Here is a 15236-nt window from a genome sequence, read left to right on the forward strand (position 1 = left end):
TAGTATTTATTAGTAACAGCAGAACATAGTCATTGTGCACTTTATACAGTACTTTCTCATGTATTACACTTCATTGGATGCACAGACAGCTCCTCTGAGGCAGAAATGGTAGGTTTTCTATCAGAGACAAGGAACTCCGTTTTAAGGAACTCTGGCCTTGCCCACCTCCTACCACAGCTGAGTAAGGCATCTGCATCTCTTGGTGTTTACTTATTCAGTCAACAACACCAGGGCGATGAGAGCCCTAGAACTGATTTCCCTTCATTTTAAGAAATTTTAACTGATGTGGCAACCAAAAAACAAAACCCTCTTTTTCCTCTTAAATAGAAAAAAACATACATAGAAAACAATCCAATTCGAATGACTGAATAGTGACTTGAAAAAATACAGATCCCTAAAAGACAGAGTTATTACCAACTAGAAAGTGATTTTGACAGAGAATGCACACAGTCAATGCACACAGAGAGAGCAAAACAACTACAACTTAGTGTCACTCAACAGTTTGTAGCTCATCATGAACTCAACTTACTTTCTGTTTTCCTGCTGTTAATCAATTTATTTTCTAATTCTTCCAGCATACTCTGCTCACTTCTGAAGTCACTTTTTTGGTTGTAGAAATGACTGTGTTTATCTTTTTCTATGTTAATAACTCTTCAGAAAAAGAAACAAATGGCATAAATATGATTAAACATATTTTTAATTGTTTAAAATATGAAGACACTCATTATAATCAGTACTTATAGATGGATTAATTCATCTAAGGAGTCCAAATATAATTACTAGAATTAATACATCTAAAGAGTCAAAATAGTAGTTAAAAAAGAGTCAAGTTCAATTACAATCATGAGTAATTGAACTGCTATTAAAATTATAAAATGTAAGTTTTGGAAAAGGCAGTCGTGGACTTACTTTGAAAACACAATAGCTATTTGGCTCTTGATTCCAACTCAGTCTTGCTGTGGCCTGAAAATGACCACCACTGCAAATGGCTGCTTTCAATAGGAGATAGGTTAGCTTTGTAAACTGAGCCAAGACCTTTAACTTCCCCTGCGGTGAACCTCCTCCTCACTAAATGTGAATGACAGATCTCAATGACCTAAACCAGGATGTGATTAAATTATATGACAGACGTTCATGCAGTAAAAATGTACTATAGAAATGCATTACTAATATTAATAAACCTAAAATTTCAAGAGGCAAATGATCTACAAAGACAGGAACTTTAGTATATTTAGGGAAGTCATCTACAAGGTGATTCAGTATATTTAGTATATTTAGGGAAATCACCTATAAGGACTTCAGAGCTTCTTCAGTGTCATCTTTGCTCTTTGGATTTAGTTCATCTACCAGTAAGGAGTGCTAATGCTAGCATGAACCCTGGGGTAAGACAAAACAAATACTAGCAAAAAGATTTTCTGGTTGGTCAAAGAAGTTTCTTTTCTTCTTCCAGAAATGAACACAAATTATTCTCTAGTAATCCTGTATTTAACAAATACTGGGATATCTCTGGCCATGACTTAATTTCATATAACCTAAGGGAGAGTTTCCCAGTATTTTCTACTTTGGCATCCATTTAAAAAAAGTTAATATTTATAAGGTACAGTGGGGTAAACAGATGATGAGATGTCTTGGGCCCTACCTGGCTGCCCCAAAGGCTGAGAAGATTACTACCGTAATACATGAGCATGGGTGAGGAAGCCAAAGATAGAACAGAGCTGTCAAAGAGATCTCAGGGCAGCCCAGGTGGCTCAGCGGTTTGGCGTCTGCCTTCAGCCCAGGGCCTGATCCTGGTGACCCGGGATCGAGTCCCACATTGGGCTCCCTGCATGGAGCCTGCTTAAGAAGCACTCCTCTGCCTATGTCTCTGCCTCTGTGTGTGTGTGTCTCTCATGAATAAAAAATAAAATCTTAAAAAAATATATAAAGAGATCTCAGTCTGCATGTCAACTCTAAAGGACTGAGGGAGTCCTGTGCTGAGGACTGGGAAGGCCATCCAGGTTCTGGTGGCAGGTGGGGGAAATTATAGGATCAGAGAGAAATGTCTGCATGTACACAGGATTTGCTATAACAGTAAGTTATGTTCTGTGATTCCTAGGTTAGAAATATTTACCTGCTAAGACATTCAAAATGTACTAATGGAGACAGATAGCTAAATATAGGAAAAGATGCCCAACCTTGCTCATAGTAGAAGAAATGCAAAGTAAAACTACACCATGGTAACATTGTGCACCTACCAGGTTGGCAAAAATCACAAGTGTAAACACATATTCTGTTGATAAAACTGTGGAGAAATAAGTCCTCTCACACATTTCTAGTGGAATTACAAATTGCCTGTGGGGTGTTGTTTAACAATATTTATTTATTACATCTACAAACCCATGGGCCTTTGAGCATTTCTACCTCTAGGAATTTTTCCTGTAGATATATTTACACATGTAGAAAACAATTGGACAGATGTAGATAACTATGATTCATTATGACAAAAAACCGAATATAACCTAAATGTCCATCACTATGGGGCAGGGTACATAAATTATGGTGCATTTGTGCCCTGGAATACAGCACAGCAATACTGTGTTCTGTGTGCTGATATGGAAAGAGTTCCAAAATGCACTCTTCTTCTAACAAAGGTTTTACATAAGAATATCAGATACACCCCAAAAGTAGAAAACGATTGAATGACTCCCCTTGCCTACCTTCATATCACTCTGATTTGATAATTTTACCTCTCTTGGTTCACCAAGCTCTTCTACTTTTTAATCCTTTCTCTTTGTCTCTCTTTAACTGAAGCATTCTAAAGTAAATCTACTATATGATTCAATTTCACCCCAGCATACCTGAATATGCATCTCTAGAGATTATGAATACTTGACTTACTGTAATGCCATGATCATGTCTGACAAAAATCAACAACTCCTTGGTATTTAAGATATACTCTTAAGTTAAAAACAAAACAAGATGCGTAAAAGTGTGTACAGTATGCTACCACTTATATAAAAAAGGAAAAATCTGAATATGTATTTTTATTTCCTCCTAAGCAAATAAAAATCCTGTGGAAGGATACAAGAAAATAAAAATAGTGGCTGTCTGAAGGGAGGAGAGGTGGGTGACTGGGATCTGGGGTGAAACAGACTCTCCACTCTGTACCCTTCGATGTATGTTGATTTTTGAACCATGTGAATGTATTACCTATGCTGAAAACAAAAACAGAACTATATTTTAAACTGTTGCTTTTCTGTATTCAATGAAAATTGTTGGCCAGAAACACTCTATTAATGGATTTTTCTAACACTCTTTCTTTCCATGAGATTTTCCAAAATCTTATAACAAGATGAAGAAAGTCTATTCAGAGCTATAAAACCTAACACATACTGGTAAACAAAGTATATATACTGCCATAATTGACTGGTTTGCTATAAACATGGCTATTAACCACTTGGCCGATTACTCTGTCTAGAGACAAACATAAGCCAGACCCCTAATCTAGAGTCCAGTTCTACTTAAAATCATACATTTCAGAAATAAAAAATAAAATAAAATTGTATTTCCTCAAATTCTGAATATTAAAAATAAAACTATTATATCAATGCAGAGACAATTCAATCTCCCAAAGCTACAGTATGGTATAAGTTTCAAAAGTCAAACAGTATACGTTTTTGTTGGCAGAATTTCTAAACAGAACTGCCTCATTCCTGCCCATCTAGAGACCATTCCTTACAATAGGCTCTATTTCTGATTTCCTTAGGAAATTAGTATAATACAAAGTCAAGCAGTGTTCGTATAAAGCTCTCAACTGGGATGCCTGGGTAGCTCAGCGGTTGGGCATCTGTCTTCAGCTCAGGGGCGTAATCCTGGGATCCGGGATCGAGTCCCACATCTGACTCCCTGCAGGGAGACAGCTTCTCCCTCTGCCTATGTCTCTGCCTCTCTCTCTCTTCTCTCATAAATAAATTTTAAAAATCTTAAAAAAAAAGAAAGCCCTCAACTGCAGGGTAGGGTTGGGTGTATAAGTTCTAATTCTTTTGATCATCCTTTACAATACTTATATCATGGTCCTGCTGATGATGAACATTCGACAGACATCACTGGTTATTTAAAGAAAAAATACACATATGCTAAAAATGAAAAATGAAAGTAAATGGCAACTTCTCCATTACTCTAGACATGATGTGCAGGACGGATCTGAAAGAGGAGAGACTGAAGGAGGGAGATCAATTAAAAGGCCATTTCAAGAAAAACAACTCGAGGGTACAGACTCTTCATTAAAATCACTGAACTAAAAAATATTTACCAAGTGCTTATCTTGGTTGAAAATGTACCAATGTATGAGATCTAAACAAATAACTGTCTTGTTTCCCTTGAAATACACTGATTCAAATAACACAACTAATAATGTTAACTGAAGATAATGTTCTTATACTTACTGATTTCTTAATTTTTCTGCTGTGCGTATGAACTCTGCTTTCTTTGTCCGACTGACTTTCTGCTTCCAGTTTTGAAGCTGAAAGGGACGAATCCCACCCGAAGTACCAAAACCACTGTCATTCTACACAGAGAACAAAAACAGATTTACCATCAATAATAAAAATGGCAAAAGATGAAGGCAGAATTTTTTTTTCGGAGATAAAGTGTCAGTAATCAAGTTTCTTGAGGGATAATTTGGGGGCCGATCTTATTTAATTTTAAAATGCTAAATTAATAAATATTAAGTCTGGGGATTTTTACAAAAAGATCTAATTATTTCAGTCATTTAGCAATATGTATTAAACACTTATGATGTGATATGTGGTGCTCTGGACACCAGGGAAATAATGATGACCTACATCAATATGGCCCCAGGCTTAAAGTCTAATGAGGGAAACATTTAAAAAGAAAAAAGTAAACCAGCAATAAAGAAAAAACACCAACTGCAGTAAGTGCTACTTAAGAAATAAACAGGATAAGGGTGCCTGGGTGGCTCAGTCGGTTAAGGGCTGCCTTTGGCTCAGGTCACTATCTCAGAGTTCTGGGATCAAGCCCCACATTGGGCTCTGCTTAGCGAAGAGCCTGCTATTCCTTCTCCCTCTGCTTGTTCTGCTCCCCTGCTTGTTCTCTCAATCGCAAATAAGTAAACAAAATCTTTAAAAAAAAGAAAAGCGGGGGAGAGGGAAGAAACAGGACTGAGATGGAGATAATGGATTAAAGGATTGTTTTTTTAGTTAGAATGACCACAGAAGTTCTATTGAGGGGATGACGCTTAAGGAATATTGGAGCCAGCCATGCCACAAAGAGTAGGGAAAGGGGTCCCAGGCAGAGGGCCCAGTGTGTGCAAAAGCTGCAGAGCAGGAAGGACCTTGGCTGGTTCAAGCAGACAAAGAGCAGTGATGACATGATGTTAGCAGAGGTGGGGAGCTTGGTAGGAGGTAAACGTAGACAGGCAGGTACATGGCCTATCTCATTGGCATTTCAAGTCACTTAGGGAGTCTGGATTTTACTCAAGAGTTTTGAGCAGAAGAATATCATGATAGATGGAAATTTTTAAGAAACACTTTCTGGCCATTTTCAGAGAATAAATTGGTGGGAGGTGGGGGGAGGAGGTAAAGCAAGACTGGAAGTAGAAGGATGGAGGAAGAAGCTGGTACATCTAGAACATGGATGAGGGATGATGGTGTCTAGGAGTACGGGGGTGGTGGCAGATATAACAAGAAGTAAGACCAGGGCTGCCTAGGTGGCTTAGCTGGTTGAATATCTGACTCTTGGTTTCAGCTCAGGTCATGATCTTTGGGTCCTGGGCCTGAGTCCCACGTCTGGCTCTGCACTCAGTGTGATGTCTGCTTGTCCCTCTCCCTCCTACCCCTCCCCCTGCTCTTTCTCAAATAAATAAAATCTTAAAAAAAAAAGTAGTAAGATCAAATACATTTTGGATCTATAACCAAGAGGAATTGCTGACAGATTGATGTAGGAGATGAGAGAGAAAGGAAACAAGAGTTTACATTTCTAGAAGCAACCAAAAAAAAAAAAAAAAAGTAATGAATTTAGGAAATATTTTTTCATTGAGATACGTAATTCATATTACCATAGAGTATATCCATCTAGTGTACAATTCAATGGTTTTTAATATATTCACAAATGTGTACAAACATCACTACTACCTAATTCCAGATTTCCATCATACCAAAAAGAAATCCCGGATGTTCCAGCAGTCACTCCTCACCCCTCTTCCCCACTTGCCCCTGGCAACCTTTTAATCTATTTTCGACTCCATGGATTTGCCTGTTCTGCACAATTAATATAAATGGCATCACACAATGTGTAACCCTGTGTCTGGCTTCTTTCACTTAGTATAATGTTTTTAATATTCAACCACGTTGTATCATAAATCTGTACTTCATTTCTTTTTATGGCTGAATAATATTCTATTATATGGATCTACCATATTTTGTTTACCCATTCATCAGTTGATGGAAAATGAGCTATTTCCACTCTTTGGCCAATATGAATAATGCTACTATGACCATTTTTGTGCAAGCTTTAGTATGAATATGCTTTCTTTTGGGCATACACCTAACAGTGGAATTTTGGGATCACAAGGAAATTCTGTTTTACTTTCTCACTTTAAAAATTGGGTTGTCTTGGGTGCCTGGGTAGCTCAGTTGGTTAAGCAAGCATTTGCCTTCAGCTCAGGTCATGATCCCAGGGTCCTGGAATCGAGCCCCAGGTTGGGCTCCCTGCTCAGAGGAGAGTCTGCTTCTCCCTCTTCCTTTGCCCTTCACCCAACTCATGCATGTGTGCATATGCATGCACTCTCTCTCTCTCAGATAAATAAAATCATTAAGAAATTAAAAAGTAAAGAATAAAAATTGGGTTGTCTTTTTTATTGTTAGTTGGAAGCATTCTTTATATGTTCTGGATATAACTCCCTTATCAGATAAAAGACCTGCAAATATTTTCCCCTTTATCCTGAGCCATCTTTCCATTTTCCTGATAACATCCTTCAAAACACAAACATTTTCAATTTTTATAACATCCAATTCATCCATTTTATCTTTGGCTGCTTGTGTATTAGATATTATACAGAAGAAACATTCAAAGGTCATGAAGACTCACATCTACATTTTTTTCTAAGAGTTTTATACTTTTATCTTTTACACTTAGGTCTCCATCTATTTTGAGTTAGTTTTTTTATATATGGTGTGTGGCAGGAGTCTAATTTCATTTTGTATGTAGATATCCAGTTATCCCAACACCACTTGCTGAAAAGAATCTTCTTCCTGAATTATCTTGGCACACTTGTTGGAAATCAATTGCCCATAAACGTAGGCTTTACCTCTTAACTCTCACTAATCTGTATGTCTATCTTTATGCCAATACCACACCGTTGATTACTGTAGCTTCACAATAGGTTTTGAAATTAAGAAATATGAGTCCTCTAACTTTGTTCATCAAGACTGTTTTGGCTATTTTGAGTCCCTTGCATTTCCCATATGAATTTTAGAATCAGCTTATCAATTTATGAACAAAAAGGCAACTGAGATTTCCACAGGGATTGCACTGTCTCTGCAAATCAATTTGGGGAGTATTGCCATCTTAACAACATTAACTCTTCATATTCATGAGCCTAAAATGTCCAATGATGTAGGTCTTCCTTCTTTTCTTTCAATGATGTTTTGGAATTTTTAGAGCATAAGTTTTTACTTCTTTTGTGAAATTCATATGTGTTTTATTCTTATGATTCTACTATAAACAAAATTTTCCTGATTTCATTTTTGAATTGTCCATTGCTAGTATATAAAATTATAACTAATTTTTATCGATTGCTTTTTTATCCTTCAATCTTGAATTTATTTGCTCTAGTAGTTTTTATGTGGACCCTTAAGGATTTTTATATACAGATTATGCCACCTGCAAATAAGAATAGTTTTACTTCTTCCTTTCCAATTTGTTTTTCTTGACTAATTGCCTTTGCTAGAATCTCCAGTGAGTAAGTGGTGAAAACGGACATTCTTGTCTTGTTCCTTATCTTATACGGAAAGCTTTTTAATCCTTTGTCACTGAGTGTTATGTCAGCTGTGGGAATTTTATAGAGCCTTTATCAGATTGATGTGTTCTCTTTCATTGCTAGTTTGTTGAATTTTTTTTATCATGGAAAGGTGTTGGATCTTGTCAATTGCTCTTTCTAAATCTGCTGGAATAATCATGTGATTTGTCCTTTACTCTATTAATAAGTTCTATTATTGATTGATTTTCATATGCTGAACTAACCTGTATGTCTGGTACAAATCCCAGCTGATCATGGTATGAATCCTTTTCATATATTGTTAGATTTGAGTTACTAATATTTTATTGGGGAATTTGCATCTGTATTCATAAGAAATACTAGTCTGTTATTTTCTTTCTTGTGATCTTTGTCTGATTGTGGTATCAGGGTGATAATAACCAGTCTCACAGAATGAATTGAAAAAATCCCCTCTAGTTTCTGAAACAATTTTGGTACAAACAAAAAACTACATTTATACTGACTTCTATATTTACCTCCCCATTTACTTTACCAGTACTTTTCATTGATATTCTTCTTCATGTGGATTTGAATTTCTATGTCTTTTCATTCACTTTGAAAGATTTGCTTTAATACTTCTTGTAGGGCATATATACCGGCATATATGTTAGTGTTTGGGAATGTCTTAATTTCTTCATTTTTAGAGAATAATTTGGGTGGACACAGAATTCTTCGTTAACAGTTCTTTACTTTTAGTACTTTAACTAAATCATTCCACTGCCTTCTGGAATCCAAGGTTTCTGAAAAGAAGTCAGCTGTTAATCTTATTAAAGATTTCTTGTATATGACAAGTTCCTTCTCTTGGTGCTTTCAAGATTTTTTTTTTTGTCTTCGTCTTTCAACAGTTTGATTATGATGTGTCCAGGTATGAACTCTGAGTTTACTTGGAGTTTATCAAGCATTAACAATATGTAGATTAATATTTTTCATCAAATTTGGGAAGTTTTCAGGGTACCTGGGTGGCTCAGTTGATTAAGCCTCCAACTCTAGATCTCAGCTCAGGTCTTGATCTCAGGGTCATGAGTTCAAGGCCCATGTTGGGCTCCACACTGCATGTGAAGCCTACTTAAAAAAAAAAAATTGGGGAAGTTTTTCAGCAATAATTTCTTATAATCTCCTGCCCCTTCTGATTTCTCTCTCCTCTCCTTCTGAGATTCTCAGTATATATGATCTTCATGGTGTCTCACAGGACTCTGAGACTCTGTTCATTTTTCTTTTTTTCATTTCTGTTCCTCAGTCTGGATAATCTGAATTGGCCTTTTTCAAGTTTCTGACTCTTTCTTCTGCTAGCTGAAGTTGGATGTTGAGCCCCTTTAGGGAACATGTCATTTGAGTTCTTGTACTTTTTAACTCCAGAATTTCTATTTAATTTTTTTACAATTTTAATCTCTTTATAGGTATTTTTAATTTAGTGAGACATCATCCTCATGCTCTTTTAGTTCTGTAGCCATGGTTTCCTTTAGTTTTTTTTGAATGAATTTAAAACAGCTTATTTAAAGTCTTTGTCTATTATTTCCAACACCTAGTCTTCCTTAAGACAGTTTCTTTATCCTGCTTAAAAAAAAAAAAAAATCTTGTGTTTTTTTTGGTTTTTGCATAGCTCATATTTTTTTTGTTAAAAACTTGATATTTAAAAATATAATTTGGTTAATCTATTATATTAACATAATTATATTACATTATAAATATAATAATTATATTAAAAATATAATTTGCCTCAAAATGAGATTCTCTTCCAACCCCAAGCTTTGTTGTTGTTGCTGTTTAGTCAACTTCCTGAACTAATTCTGTGAAAACTATATTCTTTGTGTGGCACTGAAATCTCTGCCTGGTTAGCTCAGTTGTCATCTTATGGTTGACTGGTCAGAGGTTTTCCTAGATGCTGAGAACCAATACGTCTTCCAGCCTTTGCTAAGGAGGTCTGCACGCATACCAGGGTACACCTTCAACACTTAGGCAGGCTGTTTACAAGTCAAACTCAGCCTTCACTCATCACTTGCACAGAGCTTCAAGGTCAGCCAAGGATGAAGGCTTAGGGCTTTCTCAGGTCTTCCCCAGTGTAGTGTTTTCCTAATGCTACTGTAACAACTTACCACAAATAAGTTTAACACAACCTTGCTGGCTTAAACAACATAAATTTAATATCTCACATTTCTGGAGCCCTAGGTGTTGGCAGGTTTGTGTTCCTTCTGGAGACTTCAGGGAAGAATCTACTTCCATACTTTTTTTCAGCTCTTAAAAGCCACCCTCATCCTTGCCTCATGCACCTTCCTCACATCGTTGCACCCTCTTCCTTCCATTGTCACATCTCCTACCACTGGCTCTGATCCCTCTGCCTCCCTCTTAAAAGGACCTTTGTGAATACATTAGGCTTACACAGATAAGCCAAGATAATCTCTCCATTTTAAGATCTCTAATTATATCACATCTGCAAAGTCCGTTTTACCATGTAAGGTCACAGAGCCACAGGTACTGGGGATTAGAATGTGAATATCCTGGGGGGAGGGATGCATTATTCAGCCTACCACACCTAAACACAGACATAACCCTACACATGTGTGTGATCTTCTAGAGGAAATTCCTTGTAAGTAATAAGGTAAAGTCAAAGAAGAAATGTAGTTATTACTAAAGGACTACTCCAAGCAGCCAAGGGCCATAACATCTAGGCCATCAGAGGGAAGTTTACTTAAGAAAAAAACAGAACAGGACACAGCCCTATCCTAGTTTAAAGCAGGGACACACGCTAGTGTGATGCTGTTATAGATACCTTTTAAAACTCATAATTCAACTATTAAAATGATTAAGAGGGAAATGGTATTTGAGAGGAAGGTAAGGATTTGTGGTCTTCAGACTTGTAAAACAATGGTGAGGGGGATTATCAATAAACATATAATTACGAGAAAGGATAAACAGGGTGCGTTATTACTTTTCATTATGGGTAAGAAATTTATAAGGTTCCATACACTAAGGAGGTTGTAGAATAAAATACAATACAAAATGTTTCTAAAACTTCGAAGGGAATTTCTCCAAAATAATGCGAAGGAACTGTTATAGACTAATTTATGTCTTCCCCCCCAATTCATATATTGAAGCCCTAACCCCCTTTGTGACTATACTTGGAAATAGGGCCTTTGAGGAGGTAATTAAAGCTAAATGAGATCATAAGGGTGAGGCCCCACCCAAATAGGACTAGTGTCCATATAAGAAGAGGAAGAGGGGTGCCTGGGTGGCTCAGTTGGTTAAGTGCATGCCTTTGGCTCAGGTCATATCCCAAGGTTCTGGGATTGAGCCTCATGCTGGGCTCCCTGCTCGGTGGGGAGCCTGCTTCTCCCTCTCCCTCTGCTGCTCCTCTTGCTTGTACTCTCTCTGTCAAATAAATAAATAAAACCTTAAAAAAAAAAAAAGAAGAAGAAGAAGAGAAAGAGACACTGGTGATCTCTCTCTCTCTCTGTGCACAGTAGAAAGGCCATGTGAAGACACTTAAGCTATCTACATGCCAAGGAGAGAGCTCACACCACAAAGCAATCCTAGCATCACCCTAACCTTGGACTATTCTAGCCTTCCAAACTGTGAGGAAATTAACTTGTGTTGTTTAGCCACCTAGTCTGTGATACTTTGTTAGTATGCCCTAACAAACTAATACAGGAATTTTAGCTATTTTAGTGAACATTTCTTACACCATGAAGTGGTCATCAGGAAAAATCTCTCCTCAAAAAACATTAGTTGGTTTCACTATAAGAGTCAGTGGGAATATTCATGCATTTAATCATATGACAAATACTCAAGTTCAGTGGTAAGCTGAGAATTTGAGTGTGTAGGTGTGTGTGGTATATGAGGGAAGTGCAAAGATGGATTATACCTAGCTAAAATCCTCAAAAACCTCACAATATGGTACAGCAGTGGTTCTAATTTCTTTTTTAAAGCCCAAACACCCTTGAAAGATTGTTACTGCTGTCATCATCAACTACGAGGCTCTTCCTTCCCTAAAATGATGAAAGCATATAAAGCAGGGTGTCTCAGCCTTAACACTCCTGACATTTTGGGCTAGATAATTTTTTTGTTGGGGGACTATCTTTTGACTTCTACCCACCAGATGCTAGTGGCACACACAACCCAACCCCACTCCAGTTGTGACAACCAAAAATGTCTCCAGACATTGCTAAATGTCAGAAATAGATAAAATATTTCAAACAGCTCCACAGGTGATTTTGATCCAACCCCTGGAAAGGCAAACATCACCAGAAAGGAGTGATAAAAAGGCCCATTAATGACATTATCAGGCAAAACATGATGACAGTATTTAGAGAACAAATCAGTTTGAACTAGAGTAAGCCAGAAAGGCTTCATGGAAAAAGCCAGCAAGCTGGCTAAACCCCTGGGATCATACATTAAATAAAATGTTAAAAATTATTTTTAAAGTACTTAATGCATTATTATATTTTACTTTTTTCCCCCTAGGACATCTGGGCCAGAGGTAGAATAATAGAATTACAGGGGGATGCTGTGAAACATTTGGCTGAGGTGGAATTTCCTGAGCTAATAATTCAAATCAAGATAGAAAATCGCTATATTCTCTTAGAAGAAGAAATAGAGAGAACCTATCCTCACTTCACAAAAGCCTTCCTTCAAGTCTGGATTGATCCTCAAATACTCAGTGAGTGCCTACTATGATTCAGGACTAAAACACAAGAGAAAAAGGAAAATATGTAACATGTAGCCTACTTGTAATAAGTGCCATGGAGCAAAACAAAACCAGAAGAGGGAATAGGGTGTGATGAGTAAGGGGATTCAGTTTGGGTAAGTCATGAAAAGAAGCACTGAGGGACACCTAGGTGGCTCGGCGGTTGAGCGTCTAGATGCTTTTGGCTCAGGGTGTGATCCCAGGGTCTGGTGATCGAGTCCCACATCAGGCTTCCTGCATGAAGACTGCTTCTCCCTCTGCCTATGTCTCTCCCTCTCTCTCTGTGTCTCTCATGAGTAAATAAATAAAATTTTAAAAAAAGAAAAGAATCACTGAGCTGATGGCACTTGAACAAAGTTACATGAAAGAAACAGAGCTAGGGGTGCCTGGGTGGCTCAGTGGTTGACCATTATCTGCCTTTGGCTCAGATCATGATCCCGGGGTCCTGGGATCAAGTCCCACATGGGGCTCCCTGCTCAGCAGAGAGGGGAACTTTTCCCTCTGCCTATGTCTCTGCCTCTCTGTGTGTCTCTCATGAATAAATAGAAGAAGTTTTTTTTTTTTTTTAAAAAGAAGAAAACAGAGCTAGCCACAGAATCAAGAGGGAAGGGAAGAGGGAATCGCAATGACAAAGGTCCTAAGGTAGGAGAGTGCTAGGCATGCCTGAGGGACAAGCAGAAGGCTCTGCAGACCGTGGTAAGGACATCGGCTTTTACTATGAGGGCTCTGAGCTGAAGAGTGTCATTACTGGACTGAACTGCCCCGGCTGTTGAGGATACTTTAAGAAGGCAAGAATGTTAGAACGGAAACCAATTCAGAAAGTATTTCAGCCAGGGAGAAATGATGGTGTGGACAAGGGCAGCGGCACTGGAGATGTGAAGAGTGAGTGGGATTTCTGACTTACTCTGCAGGTAGGACACGGGGGGCTGCCCACGCTCTGGGTGTGGGCTGCGGGACAACGAGGGCAATGGAGGTCTCTGGCGGAAGCAACTGGACCCAGCCGTCCCTGAGGATCCTCTGGTCCCCGGCGCAGAGACCGAGGTCCTAGGCAGATACGAGACCACCCCGTGTTTAGCTCTTCTTGTGCTCCTCGCTCAGACACAATAACGGGGCAGCCACCAACGACCGGGCACCGTGCAGGGCCCCGCGGACGTGGGGACCAGAAGGCACGGAGTCGCCAAGACGTTAGGTTCTCATCACGGGGCTGGGGGCGGCGGAGCCAGGGTTCCCACCCAGACTTTGCCTCGATGCCAAAGCCACATGGCCGTGGCTCTGAAAAAGCAGTTGCACGCACGAGCCCACAGAGCGCGACGCCCGGCGTGGGCCCGGCCGCGGCCAGGGGAGGCTCCCCCCGCCCCCGCCCCCGGAGGCGCTGCGGCGGACACCAGCTCGGCGGGGGCCCGACCCCGTCCCGGCCCCGGCCCGGCCCCGGCGCCCACAGCGCCCGCAGCGCCCACAGCCCCGCCCCCCCGCGGGAACGGCTTCCGGCCCTCCGCGGGTTACCTGTTGCGGCACCTGCGCGGCTCCCACGCCGCTCCCGGGGGCCGCGCCCGCGCCCGCGCCCGCCCCCGCCACAGCTCCCGCCACCGCCGTGGCCGCCGCCGCCACCACGACCGTCGTCAGGGCGGCCATCTTTCCTCGCCCGGCCGCTCGGGCTGCAGCGGCCACGCGGGCCACGGGGTCCGGGCCGCGGGAGCTCCTGGTCCTGCAGACGTTCCCTGCGCGGCGGAGCCCCACGGGACGCAGAGCTCGGCGGGGCCACGGCGCGGGGCGGGGCCGAGGGGCCGAGGGGCCGAGGGGCGGGGCCGGGATGCGGGGCGGGGCCGGGGGCGGGGGCGGGGGCGGGGCCGAGGGGCCGAGGCCAGGGCAGGGCAGGTCGGAGATGGAGGGTGGAGCCGAGTCGTCGAGCTGGGCCGCGGCTCAGGACCCGGCGGGAGCTGGGGGCGTTGCTGGGCGCGGCCGACTGGGAAGCAGGCGGGAGTGCAAGGAGGGCCGGAGGGATAGGGCGCGGGCGGGGGACGGGGCGGGGCTCCGAGGGGATGCTGAGCCGGGCGGGAGCGCGGGGCGGGGCCGGGGGCGGGGCCGGGGGCGGGGCGGGGCCGGGGGCGGGGGCGGGGGCGGGGCCGAGGGGCCGAGGCCAGGGCAGGGCAGGTCGGAGATGGAGGGTGGAGCCGAGTCGTCGAGCTGGGCCGCGGCTCAGGACCCGGCGGGAGCTGGGGGCGTTGCTGGGCGCGGCCGACTGGGAAGCAGGCGGGAGTGCAAGGAGGGCCGGAGGGATAGGGCGCGGGCGGGGGACGGGGCGGGGCTCCGAGGGGATGCTGAGCCGGGCGGGAGCGCGGGGCGGGGCCGGGGGCGGGGCCGGGGGCGGGGCGCGGGGCGGGGGCGGGGCGGGGCGGGGCCGGGGGCGCGGGGCGGGGCCGACGCCGGAGCGGCGCCGAGACGTGCGGCGGGGCGGAGGGCAGGGTGGGGCCGAGTCGTGGGCGGGACAGGGGCGCGGGGGCACCGCGGACCAAGTGCAGG

The 15236-nt window shown here is 42.0% G+C and overlaps 1 protein-coding gene across 3 annotated transcripts in view; it reads right to left on the reverse strand.

Annotated features, from left to right (window-relative positions):
- The window catches only part of CCDC112 (coiled-coil domain containing 112), a 45176-nt gene that overhangs the window by 13457 nt on the left and 16483 nt on the right, over positions 1 to 15236 (reverse strand). The window contains exons 1-3 of one of the 3 annotated variants that reach the window (XM_077911258.1): positions 14220 to 14455; positions 4425 to 4546; positions 530 to 651 (exon numbers count right to left, since the gene is read on the reverse strand). In XM_077911258.1, coding sequence (XP_077767384.1) covers positions 530 to 651; positions 4425 to 4546; positions 14220 to 14348 — 373 coding nt within the window. In that variant the 5' untranslated portion in view covers positions 14349 to 14455. Of the gene's footprint in view, positions 1 to 529; positions 652 to 4424; positions 4547 to 14219; positions 14456 to 15236 lie in introns of those variants that run through there. The other 2 variants (XM_077911256.1, XM_077911257.1) reach the window with 2 other exon arrangements.

Source organism: Canis aureus, chromosome 10 (genome assembly GCF_053574225.1).
Source record: "Canis aureus isolate CA01 chromosome 10, VMU_Caureus_v.1.0, whole genome shotgun sequence".
Taxonomy (NCBI): domain Eukaryota; kingdom Metazoa; phylum Chordata; class Mammalia; order Carnivora; family Canidae; genus Canis; species Canis aureus.